General features: G+C 45.8%; 1 protein-coding gene across 1 annotated transcript in view; it reads left to right on the top strand.

Moving 5' to 3' along the window:
- Nucleotides 1–17500, top strand: part of LOC135104540 (netrin-1-like) — a 41239-nt gene that overhangs the window by 1713 nt on the left and 22026 nt on the right. Inside the window, exon 3 of the mRNA XM_064012113.1 lies at nucleotides 1890–2089. Within this exon, the coding sequence (XP_063868183.1) occupies nucleotides 1890–2089 (200 nt within the window). The remainder of the gene's footprint in view (nucleotides 1–1889; nucleotides 2090–17500) is intronic.

Here is a 17500-nt window from a genome sequence, read left to right as displayed (position 1 = left end):
AATGTGGAAGTGGTGGATGGAATGTACGGGGGCGTTGAAAGTTGGGGTTTGGCGTGGGAGTCGTCGGTGGGGCGGGAGTGGAGTGGTGGGAGACTGGTGGAGATCGTGACGGTAGTGGGATGTGAGAATGGTTGAGCTCATAGAAGTAATAGTAGCATCAGTAGTAGTAGTAGTAGTAGTAGTAGTAGTAGTAGTAGTAGTAGTAGTAGTAGTAGTAGAAGAGATGAGGAGTTGAAGTGGTGGACGTGTTGGGAGTTTAGTGAGCTGTGAGAGGGTGGCAGTGGTAGTGGCAGCGGTAGTGGTGATGGTGGAGGCTGGAGAGGAGAGAGAGGAGAGGGATAGGTAAGGGTTGAGAGGGGGAGCAGGAGGCAGATGGTAGGGCGTTGTCTCCTTCTAGACCCACGCACGGGCTTCCTCTCCCCGCTAACATAGCATTTATCCCTCTATAAGGAAGCCCCTTTGTCTGCCATTATTAAACACAGCGACCATCACCACGCCTCCAGCCTTTCCTCTGCCCCGGCGCCTCTCACCTCGATCCCTCTTCTGCGCCAAACTCCCTAAGAACAGACTCCGTGTTATTACATTAAGAGAGAAGTCCTGGTGGTTGTCATTCCTGTTATGTACTCACTCTAAGTCCTATTTTACGCTAAACTAGGAAGGTGAGAGGTGAAAAATGCGTGAATAAAGTACAGGTTTGGTTCTCATGAGCTGGAGAAGGAAGAGGAGGAGGAGGAGGAAGAGGCGGTCCTAGGCAAGATGTTAGTGGTGAAGGTGCCGTGTTGTATTTTAGAGGCGGGGAAAATTGGGGTGTTTGGAAGTAATTGGATGTGTGATGGATGCTAATGGTTCTACTCGGCAGCTAAGTGATTTGTTGATTGGTATCCTTGTCTGCGGCGATGGCTACACGATGCTTGATCGGCCTGTCTGCTGATTAGGACCTTGTGTGATTGTTTGTCGTGTGTGTGTGTGTGTGTGTGTGTGTATGTGTGTGTGTGTAATTAGGTTCGCGTGTGGGAATATTTATTTTTTTCTTTTTTTTCCACATCTTCCATCTGCGCTAATTCGTTAGTGTTTGTTTATGTTTGTTTATGTTTGTTTATGTGTGATGTTGCCTCTAATTTTCCTTTTGTTTGTCATATTCACGCTTCTTTTGCTTTGATTATAGACTATCATAATGTGTGTGTGTGTGTGTGTGTGTGTGTGTGTTTGTGTTCGTGTTCCTTCTTGTCTCATCTCGCTCACCTAATTGTATTTTTATAAGATTGACGCCGCCTTTTGATGTCCCGTCTTCTAATACTAGTTTATCTATACAAGTCTTGAAATTTATGTGGTGTTCCTGGCGCACACAGTTTCCTCGGTAACAGGTTTCGCGAGTTCATAATTTGAGTGTGACAGCAATATTTTCACATAACTTTCTTTCCTTTTATCTAAACAATCTTCAACTACTACTGTCTTGATCAGGTGTTTGCTGGACTTGTGTTTTCATGTGTGTCGCTTTTTTTTTTTTTGTTAGAACGTATTGTATAATTTGCTATCGTATCTTTTGTTTTCCCCTTTCTTCTGTGGGAGATGCAACTTTATTTATCTTTTTTTTATTATTGTCACTTAGATTTATCCATGTTAGGTATGTGATGAGTTGTTTCCTTTGTGTGTGTGTGTGTGTGTGTGTGTGTGTGTGTTTACCAACTTGTATTTTTATAGGATGGAGTCAGGCTTGTAATATTACGTCTTGTGATACCAAATTATTGTATTTTTGTTGGATTTATGTGTGTGTGTGTGTGTGTGTGTGTGTGTGTGTGTGTGTGTGTGTGTGTGTGTGTGTGTGTGTGTGTGTGTGTGTGTGTGTGTGTGTATTCCCCACCCCTTCACTAAAAAACTCCATCTCTCCATCTCCCCGCAGCCTGTAACTGTAACCTGCACGCCCGCAAGTGTCGCTTCAACATGGAGCTGTACAAGCTGTCAGGACGGGTGAGTGGCGGCGTGTGTCACCGCTGCCGCCACAACACTGCTGGCCGCCACTGTCACTACTGCAAGGAGGGATTCTACCGGGACTCCTCGACGCCTATATCCCACCGGCGAGCATGCAAGCGTGAGTTTTTTTCTTGTTTTTGTTACCTTTTACTCCTGTTCTCCTCACTCCTCCCAGACGCCAGAACCCCCCGCGCTGACGCCATGATCTTCTCACAGACAAATGGACAAGTAGTAGTTCCTTTTATTCCCATTATATCTGTTTACACACCAGTGACCTGATTCGTCTGTGTGTGTGTGTGTGTGTGTGTGTGTGTGGGCGGCGGTGCGATGAGTGTAGAGGCTCAGTTTGCCCTGTCTCCCACACAGCTCCAGCAACACCCACCCACACTGCCTCCTCACTTGTTGCCGTCCACTTGTGTTTCTCTGGCGGATGAGGTCCTTCATTAACATGTGAACGAGCCCGAAGCGATGGGTGGGTGGGTGGTTGGAGGGAGTGAGAGAGGACGCGGCGGCATTGTTAGTGACTGCCTGAGACGCCCTTGGAAGGCACTGAGGATTCCCGGTCGTGGTGATGGTGAGGGAAGGAGTGGTTCAGGCGAGTGCTGTGGGCGGATGGGCGTTGGTGGCGTGGACGTGATCAGGGTGCGTGGGGGAAGGGGAGGAACATTTACTAAGGGAGGGTGCACTGACCAGCTGTGTACGGCCACATGAAGGACGCTCGTTCCGTTCGGTGGCCACGCGAACCACGGCAAGCTGCCTGTGTCCTCGCGACGCGTAATCACCGGTGACCACGGCGGGCGGGCACAGCCTGGACATAGCACCGTTACCCCGCGAGCCGAGGGCGTTATCGCGCTGCCAAGGTGTACCCTTTGTACTGCCCTGGTTCGGCTGCCATCTATCACTGCTAATGTGCGGTCTTTCTCTATTGTCATGTTTTAGCAAGAATGACGGCAGCCCTCGGCGTTGTGCGTTTTCCGCTCCATAAAGATGAGCTGGGCCGGTCCGCCCGCCTGTCTGCCCGCCCGCCGTCCAGTTTTTGTCGCTGCGGCTCAGCTGAGGCTGTGGAATGTTTTGCTGCGCCACGTTATTGCCGACACTCGTCTCAGGTCCTCTCGGCTTAATGCTAAAACTAAGCATTATTTCATTGTAGACAAACCACCACAAAGACTGTTAATGTTGCCCTGTCCCCCGAGACAGCTTGGACGTGGAGATGGTTCACACCTGTCCCAGCAAATGCTGCAAGATTTGAAGGTACTCGATATGTTAGCGACGCAGATAGATGCTCGAGGGAATTAATCGACAGCAGGAAATTGTGTTACAATTCTGCAGCTTGGCGCATCCCTAAATAGGACCATGCCTGTACCAGTGACGTGCTACAATAAGCGGACAATGTTCCCGCAGGCCACCTACCGGCTCCAATATTTTTACTCATACCACCTGGTGCAGCCCACCCGTCCTTGCCCGGGCAGGATGGTGCCCTGTGTGGGCGTAGAGGAGAGACAAGCCTCTAGCTACCAGGGGCGTCAAGAGGTGTCGAGATAACGGCCGCGCCCCAGACACCAAGACCCCACGACGAGAGACAACTCAGTGTCACCGAGACGTGTGTTGTCACCAGCACACTTGAGCCTCGTCCTCTGCGCCTCGCCTGCCGTGCGGCGCGGCACTCGTCCCCTCACAGCCCCATCATTTGCACCACTGATGTTCATCTTTGACAGTTTCACTCACCAAACCTTCCCCTAAGCATTTAACGTCGGACATTCTTCCCACCTACAGCTAGTCATGCTGTGTTCTTCACACCCTCAGCTCTTCCCAGCACATCACTCCTCACGCCTGCCGCCCTCGACACTCGTGGTGTGCCTGTCCGTCCCTCCTTCAGCGTATCAGGAATAATCTGTGCCGCCTGGCCTGAAGTTCTGCGCCCTCACCCCTCAACCCTAGACTTCCTCCTTCACCCCTCACCCTTTCCAAGTCCTGACACTAATATCTCTCCACGGGAAGACTAAACAGTATTTTTTACCGTGGCCTTTAACATTATATTTACCTTACACCCTTGAATGAGACCTTCCCTCCCGACTCTTTTCCCACCCTGCCTCCCTCCCTCTCTCCCTCCCCACTCCCCTCTCCCTCTCCCACTCCCTTCTGCCGGCGCCTCTCAATCTGAAAGTATCGGGTGCTGCCCTAAACACGGCTCTCCCTTCCCTAATCGGCCCTGAAAGAATTATCTACAGCGTGTAATAAAAAAGGTAAACAGCAGCCTCGACCTTACATTCTTCGCAGTCTTCAGTCATCGCTTGGAATTTTTGACATGTGTGTGTATATTAGTTTAACTTTTTTGTGCGTGTTGGATTTTTACTTACACGTTCACTTAATCTTGTTCTGTCCTGCGGCATCCTTTTTTCTTCTTGTTGTTATTAACTCTTTTATTGTTGTTGTTGTTCCTCTTCTTCTTCTTCTTCTTCTTCTTCTTCTTCTTCTTCTTCTTCTTCTTCTTCTTCTTCTTCTTTTTCTTTCATGGTTTTTTTTTCATCTTTTCTGACTATCCTCCTCCTCCTCCTCCTCTTCGGTCACTGCTTCCTTGGTGAGGGTGGCGTCTCCTCACGAGGGGGGCCCGTCAAGCTCCCTTTCATTAGCTGATGGCTCCTGCCGCTACACTCTTCACCGCCGTTAATGAGGTGCACAAGACAAGAAAAATCCCTCTCCCTCTCTCTCTCTCTCTCTCTCTCTCTCTCTCTCTCTCTCTCTCTCTCTCTCTCTCTCTCTCTCTCTCTCTCTCTCTCTCTCTCGAACAAGCGCAGCTACCCGTGAAATTAGCCTGAGACATTATTTATCAGGAGTCAATCCGGAGATATAGCTAGCAAGTACAGGTTCCCTTCCTTACCCCTCCCTCCATTCCCTTCCCCGCCTCCGCCTCTCCCCCCTCCCCGGTGCTGGTGTCGGGACAGGGGACAGGGGGGGATGGGGGGAATGGGGACGCTGTTATTCGGGTGGACAGAACACGAGGGGGATGGTGAGCAAGGTGGACAGGACCCGAGGCAGACAGACATTGATGTGGACATGTTGTTAGAGAAAGGTTTGCAGAAGTGAAGGCAGGCGAAGCGTGAGAGACAAACAGAGTGGAGGCAAGGGAGCAAAGAAACAAGGTGGGCAAATAGAAAACGGAGATAGGAAGAGAACAGTGGGCCAAATAAAGGGTTAAATAATAAGTTGGATAGAGAATGAGGTAAAGATGTAAAGAACAAGTGGGCAAACAGAGAACGGGAGTAAGAAGAGACCAGCGGATTAGTAGAGAACACAATGGAGGGGCAAAGAACGAGTTTAATAATTAGAGAATGAGGTAAAGGTACAGAGAACAAAGTGGGCAGATGGAAAGCATGTTGGTTTACTAAATAACGCGATGAAGGGACAAAAAGTAAGTTCGTCAGGTAGAGAACGGGATAAAGAGATAGAGAACAAGTTGGTTATATAGAAAACTAGATGGACAAGTAGACAGTGAGAAAAGTAAAGGACAAGCTGGAATAGTAGAGAACATTATATAGAATGATAAAATTGGAGAAATAGGGAATGAAGCTTGCGAAATATAGAAATAGGAAACAAATTAGACATATAGAGAACAAAATAGAGATACAGAGAAAATGAAGAACAAGTAGTTGGACAAATGTGAAACAGGATTAAATGGCAGAGATGGTGGGGGACAAAATAAAGATAATCATGGATGGAAAGATATGGAATGAAAGAAGATTGCTGGGTCGTGATCATGTTTATGTGAGTATGTGTATGTATGTATAGTTTTATAAAAAAAAAATATATGCATCAAGTCACAATAAAGTAAACTTTTGCTTGTCCATATGTATGTATGTATGTGTGTTTTTATGTATGTATGTTTCTATGGATCGATGGATGGATGTGTCACTAACTGCACGTTGCTGAAACTTGAAGAAAAAACACATGGAAAAAAAAAGAAAGTATTTTACGTCTTTATCAATTTACTTAGTTGTTTTCTTAATTGTACTTTAGATTGATCTATTTTCCTTGCCCCACCTAGGAAAAAAAAAAATATATATATATATATATATATATATATATATATATATATATATATATATATATATATATATATATATATATATATATATATATATATATATATATATATATATATATATATATATATATATATTGTCGTATTTTCCCTGTGTGTCCTATTCTTTACTGAAATGTCTTACCCTAACCTAACTCACTCCCTGCCCTGCCCTGCTCCACCCACGCCCTCCCACGCCCACGCCCATGACAAGCTGTAGGCTGAGGGACACATATCACACTCAGACATCTTTCTCCTCCCTTCCTTCCCTACTTTTTTTCATCATTCACACCTCCACCTCTTCCTTCTCCTATCATCCTCATCACCACCATATGACCATCACCACACTCCCTGGCCACCATGACCACCACAGCACTGCCTCACTTCCACCAGCACCACCTCCACCTCACCTGCCGGCCACCATTAATTAGGACACGTTAACCTGAAGGAGGAGGTGAACATAACACCTTAAAGGGTCTCCTCCTCCTCCTCCTCCTCCTCCTCCTCCCTATCCTTAACACGCCCCTCTGCTTCAGTATTCATGAGGATCCCTCCCTCCCTCCCTCCCACCAGTGGATCTGAACCTCTCCTCCATCCAATCCTCCCTCCTCCTCGCCATCTTCTGATCCTCTCTTTTTCCTCACCTTTTCTCGTACTTTTTCCTCCCTTCCCTCGTCTCACAATATTTTCTTCCTTTCAGCTTTTCTTGCTCTTCTCTTTTTGCCTCTTCACCTTCGGATCTTTTTTTTCATTTTCTCTCAGCCTTGATTCTCTAATTTGTTTCTTGTTCTGCTTCTCCCTTCTCCCTTCCTCCCTCTCTCCTAATTCCCATTTCTCCATGCTTCTTTCTCTTTCCTCCATGCTCCCTTCTGTTCCTCCTTCTCACTCCTGCACAGCTCTCTTTCCTCCTTCACTCTACTCTTCTTCCTTCTCATTTTCTTATACTTTTCCTCCGTCCTTGCTCCTTCCTTTACACCCTGCTTTAAGTCCAACCTTGAAGACACCATAGGGTTCCTGGAGTTCCTCAGGGCCTGCGCTCTCCCCCGTGTCAATTACCCTTTACTCCCCCCCCCCTCTAACTAAACACCCTCTTCCCTCACTCCCCTGTCTCATCCTCACCAAACAGCCCCATCTTTCCTCTCTGCGTCTTAAATCTGCGCTTTTTGTACACCTTATCTCCCCAGCTATCATCTCCGTGCCCCTTATTAGCCAGACTCAGGTGCTTGTCTCGGGGATTTCCGCATGATAAAACAGAAGTCCCGGGTCGCAGAGTAAGGGGTGGGAGGACACGAGGGGCACAAGCGGGCAGGTAGGGGAGAGTGGAGTGCAAGGGCTTGAGGATGACAGAGAGGAGAGGACAGGGTATATTGCTGCAGGGGGGAGGGTTAATAGGGTATGGGAGAGAGGGAAGTGTTTGATGATGCCTTGGGAGAGTGAATGGCAAAGGACAGAGGGTGGGTTTGTAGGGAAGTAAGGGCGGGTGAGTGAAAAAAGATAGGCTGGGATGCAGGTAATGGATGAGGAAATTGAGGCCGTGTGGGAACTAGATAGGGCAAAGTGAAGTTAGGGGAGGGTGAAGACCACAGAGGAAGGAAGATGGGGCCGTGTAGGAAGGAAGGGCTCAGCAGACAATGCAGAAAACTGGGGAGAGGTTAATGAAGGGTTGGCGGAAAACTGGAGAGGTCTGGGGAGAGGAGGTGGTTGTAAATGACACAGGGAAGGCCTTCAGGGTTCTGGGGGGAGGCCAAAAAAGACCTGAGGAGCATCAGGGGGCCGCTGACCTCACCTGTGGCCGCCGCTCCCAACCCGTTCTGAGGTGGACAGCATTTCATTAAGGTAATCTAATTAGTGAACGTGTTCCTCACCTGTGTGTGGCCCGGAGACGACCAGTGGTGCTGAGGCCTCGCTGGTCGCCCCGCGCGACCCCTGCGGCGGAGACAAGACGGAAAAGTGGCAGAAATATCCGAGTGGGTGGATGGGAGAGAGAGAGAGAGAGAGAGAGAGAGAGAGAGAGAGAGAGAGAGAGAGAGAGAGAGAGAGAGAAAGGCGGGAGTAGGGAAAGCGAGGAAAGCAGGACGTAGTACAAGGAAAGAAGAAGGAAAATACACCTTATGAGAAAAAGAAGAGAGAAAGAAACATCACAGAGAAAGAAGGAAAGGCTGGATATTACCAGGTCAGTGACGGAGATGAGGGAAGGCAGGATGAAATAGGATAAGGCGTCTTGATAATAACAGGTATAACGAAAAACACATGGATTCACTAAAACGAACTATGGTAAAAATATTTGGCGTGGATATTTTTTTTGTTATATTGCTTCCTCTTTGCTGCTCTTTTTACATATACATTTACTGAAGCTTTCCTGTGTTTTTTTTTTTCATTCTAGAACTATTAACTTTATACTATCCTTTTCTGTTTTCCTCTTTACTTTTATTTTAGCTCCTTTACGACAGACTCTTCATTGCATTATCTTACTTCATATTCTTCCTCCGTTTGAATTTCGTGAAAGTTACTGTGCGCATGATTCCAAAGTTAAACAAGAAATCTACACCTGCATTACCTTTCCTTCCTTCCATACCTCTTAATTTTTTATTCACTCCTCTGCGACTGGAGGGCTCATCGTTTCTCAGTTTGTCGGAGTCCCCAAGGCGTGGGATGGTCACTGGTCACTGGCGCGGAAAGTCCCTAGAGTCTTGTCGCATCTGGTGTGTGTGTTTTCATGCGTTTATCCTTTCGCAGCGACTAACCGAGCGAGGCACAGACCCAATACACACAGCACACACGCACACACGCATACAGCAGCCCCTTAACCCGCCGCACTGACTCGTGTTGGCGGAGGGAATTTCTTGTTGCAGCAGTGTGTGTACTCTTCAAAATAATAGCTGCTGGCAACACTCCAGTTTTTTTTCTTTTTTTTTTTTTTTTTGTTACTTTTTAGCTACGTTTGTTTCCTTCTTCCGTAAGTTTCCGTGTGGTTTTACCGAGTGGATGGTTTAAATTCAAGACGCTTATCCTTCATTTTTTGTTATTATTAGTATTATTAGTTTTTTTTTTGTTTTTTTTTTTTACAATGGTTTCTGATTCTATTTGGCGACCGGTACCTCGGTGGGCCTTTTCTTTTTTTTTTTTCTTAAGTTCGTTGTCCTTGGCCGATGCCTCTCCTGCATTAAAAAAGGTAAAATAAAATATGTGGGCAGATGTATCAGTAAGGGAAGTGAAAAGGAAGGAGGGAAATACTACAATAGAATGAGGAATGAGAAGGGAAGGAAGGATGGATGCGACAAAGGAAGAAAAGGAGGGAGTGAAAGAAGGAAGGAAGGAGAGAGGCTTCTTATAATGGCATAAGAAAAATGGAAGTCTAGGTGAAGGTAAAGAGTGTGTGTGTGTGTGTGTGTGTGTGTGTGTGTGTAGGAACAGGGATAAAACTCTCATACAAACCTAGAGTATTAGTTATCATAAAGCCTCTTATCCCAGCCCTTATACAGCCACGGCGCCGGATGACCTCGTTGCCGCGGCGCAAAAATATCAGTCTGTCCATCTATTCCTCATCCATCCCAGACACCCGCCGCTTTTATTCACTTAGGGGCGTCACCAACTCTGGAAAGACTCCCTCTTAATCGTCATTTACAAACACCGCGCGTGTGTCGTTCCCCTTGGCTTACTGGCGATCATCATGCCATGGCAGCGATAAATCGTAGTTACTATACCCTGCTCCCCGTGCCCCGTCTTGCTCGCCCCGTGCCTCCCCGACCTGCAGCGCCCCGTCCACGTGCAGCAAAGGTCCTCCCATAGCAATCGACCCAGCACGACAATGACAAATGCACAACCGTCTTGGGGAATATAGAGAAATAATATCACTTTTGTCATCATTCGAGGACTTTATTGTCGGTTTACGAGACTGGGATCAAATATTTGCCGATGTCTCGCCGGGTGACTGCCGCGACCACTGCCACGGAAAGACGAGAGGAAGGAACAGATGGAGGAATGGAGAAATATCACGCGGTCTAGAGACAACCATTGCGCCGTAGAGACAACCATTGCGCCGCTCTGAATCTCTTTCCCCTCTTGTTCTTGATTGGGGGGCTTAATATAGATGAACAGAACGAGCTTAGGAAAATCCCCTTTCTTGTATTTTCCCCTTTTTTTTCGCATTACACTTTAACCCTTTCATTCCCGAATCACAAACCTCTCTGAGACATCTTTTCTTGTTCTGCAGCCACCTCCAAACATTGCACTGGCCGGAAGCATCAAAATCTATTCCTTTTTATATCCCCTTATTTCTTATAGATGCTTATAAAGACTCCATACATTGCTTTTAGTGCTGAGAATTGTTGCATATCGTAGTGAAGGAATCAAGTAGGTATCAAACCTCGACAGGTAGAAGATTGACTCAACTTTATTTTTAACCTTTCCTAGAGTGTCGTCAGGTGGGTGTTCCTTATTACTCTCTAGCTGTGGGTCCTCGCCGCCTGTGTGTGGGGAGTGGCAGATCCGTGTCACTGAGGCTGCGTGCGAGGCGGCGGGCCTGGTGAGACAGAGAGATTACACAGGCGGCTGAGGAGATAGTGGGGGCGTTGGGGAAATATAATAACGCAGGGAAGATAACGTAATATGCAGGGGATGGAGACTAGAGGGGAGGAGATCCTGGAGAATATAGGAATTAGGGGCGTTAATGCGGCTGGGATTATATGGGGAAGCCTAGCGAGGAGGGACGCTGGGTGCAGGGCGAGGAGCGAGGCAGTGAGGACGGACACGTGTGGGTAGTGCCTGGAGATCTGGAGGGTTACGTGGATTACAAGAGTATTACCAAGAGAAGCAGTCACTCCGAGGGTCAAAGGGAAGAGTACGGCGGCCAAGGAAACACATAGGCCGGTATTAAACAGCATATTAGGACGATAAGCTGTCATTATGGTGGTCAAAGGGAAGAGTACGGCTGCCAGGGATACACACATTACAGTATTAAACAGTACATTCCCTAGAGGACCTTGCCGTGTACTAAATTGTGGCAGCTACTCAGAAATGCACGCGGATAATTGCTCTATGTTGATTGTAAGTAGAAGAGCAGAGGCTTACTTAACAATTTCATTCGTACGCTGGAAAACTGAGGGAAAGGCAAACAGATAGCCATTTATGTATCTTTAATGTTTGTATTCTAGTAAGTGGGACGCTGGCCAAGGGGAACAAAAGAGCGAAAAAAGACAAGGCCCACTGAGAATTTTACTCCCAAAAGAAAGGTCAAAAGGATCATGGAAATTTGAAGGATAAGTTACTATAGCCATCACTGAGGTATTGAGATAAATAACTGTGACTAGAGATGCTGAAATAAAGTGTTTGAGAAAGTTTACGGTGATGAAAAGCTGAAGGAACACTGAGACACTGGCAGGTTGAGATGAGTGTAGGAGTAATAGTGCAGTGTTAGGTAGATGAGAGGATTGAGACGCGGATCAGTGACGTCAAGATCAGAGAGAGGGAAGCACAGTAGCTCAGTAAGGCCTCAAATACCTGATTGCTGGAGGAGTGAGGGGAACGAGAGGGCGAGACAGATATGTATGGACAAGTACTCTGATTTATTTATTCATTCATTCATTCACAAATACGCCACAGCAAATGAAAAAGTGAAGACGCTTTTCACTAAACGAAAACTGGAAAGACACACACACACACACACACACACACACACACACACACACACACACACACACACACACAAAACGTCAACTATTAATTTATTCAGCAGGTAAACACTCGCGTTAGGGTGACTCGCGTAGATGTCAAGGGAGCTTAAGATTTAATTATATAACATGGCCATCTCAGCCCTACAGGAAGAGGGAGGGAGAGAGGGGTGACCGTGCCCTGGCGCTGCTGAAGGGGAAGTGTTTGAGAGAATTTAATAGAAGAGAGAGAGAGAGAGAGAGAGAGAGAGAGAGAGAGAGAGAGAGAACCTGAGAGATGTTGATTGCATTACCTGTCTTATTCACCTTGGTCTTACATTAACTCCTCCTCCTCCTCCTCCTCCTCCTCCTCCTCCTCCTCCTCCTCCTCCTCCTCCGTTCACATCTATCCCTCAGTCACCACTCTCACTCCCCCGTCTCTCTGCCACTCAAGTCTCATCTCCCTGACACTCAACCCCCCGCCACATCCTCCCCTGGTAACCCTCCTCTGGGGTGATGCGAGGCAGAGGAAACAGACTGCGCGGTAACTCTACACCCCGTGGACGCAATGACAGTGACGGTGACGCTTGCAATTGTGACGTGAGTGTAGTAAGGGTGTTACTCTTGTCTGGGGAAGGTTAATAAAGACGTGCTGTGTTTCTTGTAGTGAGGTTTCTAGTTTCTCAGTGTTACCTCGCAACGTCTCTGTCTCTCTCAGTCTTCGCCCTGCCTCGCCTCGCAGAATACTACTCATATGTTACCAATTGTAGAGGTATATTCTTTTTTTTTCTATATTTTCCTTTTTTTTCAGTCTATACAGAAAAGAACGTTAAGCTGGACACACACACACACACACACACACACACACACACACACACACACACACACACACACACACACACACACTATACTCACATTCTCATATATCCTTTGTGTCTGATGCCAAAGGGAGAAATCTATTTTAGGCCTAGTCTGGATTCACCTTCCCTCTCCATCTTGCCCTTCACCCCTCTCACTCCCTCCCATTCCCTCTCACTCCCCGTCTCACTCCCCCACCTGGAGACCCGAGTGTTTGTGCTAGTGTTTCTTACATTTTCTCCCGACTTGGTGTGAGCGATCCATCAGGATGCGGCGACACCTGAGTGCACTCCAGTGACCTCCTCCTCCTCCTCCTCCTCCTCCTCCTCCTCCTCCTTCTCCTCTTCCTCCTCCTCCATTCTTCAGGTTTTGACTCACACTTATTCTAATTCAGTGTTTTTGTGCTTGTCTTTCTGGTTCTTTACTGCATCCTTATCGTTTTATTATTGTTATTATCTTTATTTTTTATCATTATTGGTCTTTGTAATAGTAGTAGTAGTAGTAGTACTAGTTCGAGTGGTTGTAGTAGTAGTAGCAGTAGAAGTAGATACAGTGGTGGTGGTGGTAGTGGTGGTGGTGGTGGTGTCATCATTATAATTTTTTTTTCCAAAGTTCATCGTCAATCAGCCACTCAGTAGAGACAGCGGCTATGATTTATATCAATCTTAAGACCCCACAAGAAAAAAGAAGAGCAAATAATGAGACCATGTCAAGCAGAGTCTGAGATACAGCTGCTTACAGGGAATGTCTGGGAATATCCTGTCCTCACACCGCCATTACCCAGCATACCGCACAGGCAGCCGAGGATTTAGTGGAATATTAGAAGCACTCAGAAAACACTTTATAGTCGTGGGAACATCTCGCCACCCAGAGCACGGGGTATCAGGTGACGCAGGTAACATGCAGAGCAGCGCCGCCTGGGTCCACGTCACCACAAGGGACCCACCAAGCCGGCACTGCGCGAGATTCAAATGCAGATTAGAAAAAAAAAAAAGGAAAAAAAAAAACTTACCCCGATTAAATGCTCAATTCAGAAGCCCCATATTTGAATGAGCAGCAGACAGCCAACCATGAGGGCGCGGCCAAAACTAGGACCCCATGAAATATTTAAAGTGATTCAGGACAGCGTTGCTTATCCCCGGAATGAGCCCTCCGCCGCGTGAGCGTAAGGCCAGTCAGTGTTCCGCCGTGCGAGACGCCATCGGGGCGGAGCAAGGTGTGGCTGGAAAAAAAATAATGATATGATTTGAGTTACAAGCGACGCCGAGTAATTCCGATGAGGCACACCCCTTGATTACACAGCCATTCATAATGTTACAAGGGTATAACGACTGAGGCATTGTAGATGTAGTAATTATATTATTGGAAGTCCTAAAAACTATACAATCTTGCACACCGCTGATTACACCAAGCATTAGCCTCTGAAGTATCGCCGCGCGTAGTGTTGGCAAGCCAGGCTCCATTAAGGCGGGAGATATTAGGTGCATATAATGAGCCGTCATCAGCACGGGTAATAATTTTGGAAGGAAGTCGAGCCATCAAATCACCGGTAAAGAATATTTAGCAGAGGTCAATAAACACCACCCTAGAGAACGCCGAACTCAGCAGCAGACTCCTAGGACCTTCCTCAGCAATAGCCAGCCAGGGCCACGCTCATCACGCTCCTGCCCGGCAAAATCAAAATTCAGAAGGAGCGTGTTCAATCATATCTAATCAAAACTAGTCAGGAAAAAAAAAAAAAAAGGCGAGAAAATCTTCCCTCACTAATACTTGATTTAGGACTGGATGTGCTGTACGAATATAAAGAGACTGAGAGAACTGAATTTAAACAAGAACCACTCACCCGTACAGACCCGAGCTTAAGTAACAATATTTTACGATGAAACGAGACACTAGGGAACACAAAGGAAGAACAAACCGCTCACACATGTTGGGTCTTATGAGAATATTTGTGATACATTGCACTATCTTATCTGAGAAAGAGAGAGGACGAGGAGGAAGGCGTGGAGAACGGAAAGGAGGAAGACAGGAATCATGGGGAGGAAAATGAAGAGAAGGCAAGGATCATAAAGAAGAGAATGAAGAAAAAGAGAACGAGGAGGAACACAAAGAGAAAGAAGAAAGGGGACATTGAAGAAAGGAGAACAAGGAAGACAAGGAGAATGAAAAGAAAGAGGAAGAAGACAAAGAGAATGAAGAAGACAAGAGTTAAGAGGAGGACAAGGATAATGAAGAGGAGAGAAAAAAAAGTAAGAAGAGAACAAAAAAAAATGAAGAGGGGGAAAGTGAAGGGAACGAGACGAAGTAGGACAAAGATAATGAAAAGAAGGAGGGTCACAAGAAGAAAGACGGTGAGAGTGAAGAGGAGAGTGAAAAGAAAGAGGAGGAGAAAGAAAACGAAGGGAATAAGGAGAAAGAGACAGACGATAAGAAGGAAGACGAGGAGAATGAAGAGGAAAGTTAGAAGACAAAATAAAGAGGAGGAGGAAGACAGCGACATAGAGATACAAAAAAGGAAACTGAAGAAAAGAAAGATAAGGAAGATGACAAAGATATAAAGAGGAGGACAAATGCAAACAAAAAAAAAGGAAGAAAATTTAAAGAAATAAGACGAGGAGGACGATAAGAAAATAAACAAGGAAAATAATAAGAAGAGTGAAGAGAAGAAGGATAAGGAAGAAGACAATAATTGAAGTGAAGGAAGAAGAAAAGAACAAAAAAATATTAAGAGAAGGAGAAGGAAAGGACTAAAAAGATTAAGACACAGAGGACGACAATGAAAAAAAAAACACAAGGAAAATGAAGAGAAGCGCCAAAAGAAGGATGAGGAACGAAGTAGAAGAAGAAAACACAAAAATGAGAAAACGAAGACTAAAAAAAATAAGACGCGAAGGAAGACAATGAAAAAAGAAAGAAAAAAAACAAGGAAAATAAAGAGAAGAGAGACGAGGAGATGTACGAGAAGGAACATAAAACCCACTGAAGAGAGGGAACACAACCCTTCTGATTCCCTGCCAGCATCCCGCAAAGCCTGGAGGTGTGGCGGCGAGACTGCAGGAACCTTGCAAACCAGGAACTTGAATTTACCTAAAAACTGGAAAATTGCCTTCCTCGGGAGATGCTTAACGGAGAAACCAACAGAGAATAAATAAGACAGGGGGAGGTCAGGTTTCTCGTTCTTATATTTGTGTATGTGCGTGTTTCATTGTTTGTTCGTTTATTTGTGTGATTGTGTGGTTGTCAGGTTTTTTTTTTTTTTTGTGTGTGTGTGTGCGTGTGTTCGTATTTCTTTGTTTTGTTTGTTTGTTTGTGTGGTTATTTTGCTTGTTTGATTGTTGTTTATTTACGTTTATTTGTTTATGTACTTCCTTTATCTAGTTATCATTTTTTTTATTTCTTTATTTCTTTCTCTTTGTTTCGTTGCCTCTTCCTTCATCATTAGCATTATCATCATATTATTATTTCTTACTGTTGCTTTTATTATTATTCATCGTCATCGTTGTCTATTTCCTGTTCTTATATTCTTATTTGTATTCTTATTCACTCCTGTACTACTGTTGCTGCTCCTGCCACCACCACCACCACCACGACTATCACTACCACCACTACTACCACCACCAACGCCCCAATTACTTTTCTTTTATCTCCTCCTCCTCCTCCTCCTCCTCCTCCTCCTCCTCCTCCTCCTCCTCCTCCGTGCTGTAGTCAACCCTGTTTTCCTGCACGTAGTTTATTGGTGGCCGTTACAGACCAACAAACTTCTTGCTTCTAATATAATCCTACGTAACCCTCACCCTCATCATCCTCATCCTCATCCTCCCTTTCCTTCAGTTTTATGATGCTTTGGGAGGGCGTTCCTTGCTCCTACCTACATTTTTTTCACTCTTTGTTGGGCCCAGTTTAGTGTCGTCTCGTCTCGCCTCCTATACGATTCTGTCTCCGTGTTATCCTGCGTAGTAGTAAGGATATGAAGGTCTTTCGCTTCTTGGACTTCCTTTGTATTCCTTTGTTTTCCCTTGTATTCATTAACATCGCTGCGCCTCAGGTCTCCTCAGCGGCGCGGCTCCCAGTGATGTTGTGAATTTGTGATGCTCAGTAATGGTGATGTCAGTTGTTGCTTAACCCCTCACGCCGCCCGTCTCCTGGGACTCCCTCCGCTTAAGTGTTGCGTCTCCCCTAATGTACTCTGCGATTTTTCTGTTCTTGTTTACCCTGGGAGCCGCGGTCGTTCAGTGCTTTGTATTACTGGTACCGATAATGCTTGAGTTTTATTTATTTATTTTTTTACTATTATTCTTATTCACCGCAAGCCTCGTAAAGTTAATATTTTTATCGTTATTATTATTATTATGCACCGGAAGGCTGGTGATGTTCATATTTCTTCTTCTTTTTCTTCAAGCCGTTCCTTCGTTAATTCATATATTTTTTTTAGGACCCCCAGTCTTCTAATATTGCTAATTATACTATCACTATATATTGTGTTCTCATCTCTCCTTATTAGTTTTATCATTATCATTACTGTTTTTTTACACTCTGTCTTCATTAAGTCGTGGGATCTCGTTTGTTTCTTCATTACTCTTATTACCATTATCAGTTTTTAGCCTATCCCTTCGTTAAGTCGTGGGATCTCGCTTGTTTGCTTAGTATTACTATTACCAGTATTATTTTCTCACTGCTATCTCTCTTTCTAGTCGCGCGATCTCGCTTCTGTGCGCTGAGAACCGTGGCGTCCTTGTATTCCGTATCATACTAGTGCTTACTCGACCTTCTTCTCCGACTCTTTACTGTTACCCTCGTGAAGTTAATGCGCTAATGTGTTTTCGCGCCGCCTCGTTTGTTAGCTCGGGCGTCGTGCATCAGAGTCCCGCCGCCACGGAGACGCAAACAGGCAGCTCCCCTTACCGTGTTTGCTTGATCAGGGCAGTGCGCAAGGGAGCCGCCGGGG

The sequence above is a fragment of the Scylla paramamosain genome, chromosome 10 (genome assembly GCF_035594125.1).
Source record: "Scylla paramamosain isolate STU-SP2022 chromosome 10, ASM3559412v1, whole genome shotgun sequence".
NCBI classification, from domain to species: Eukaryota; Metazoa; Arthropoda; class Malacostraca; order Decapoda; family Portunidae; genus Scylla; species Scylla paramamosain.
Note: the sequence above shows the minus strand (reverse complement) of the source record. Positions and strands in the feature narration are given on the sequence as shown.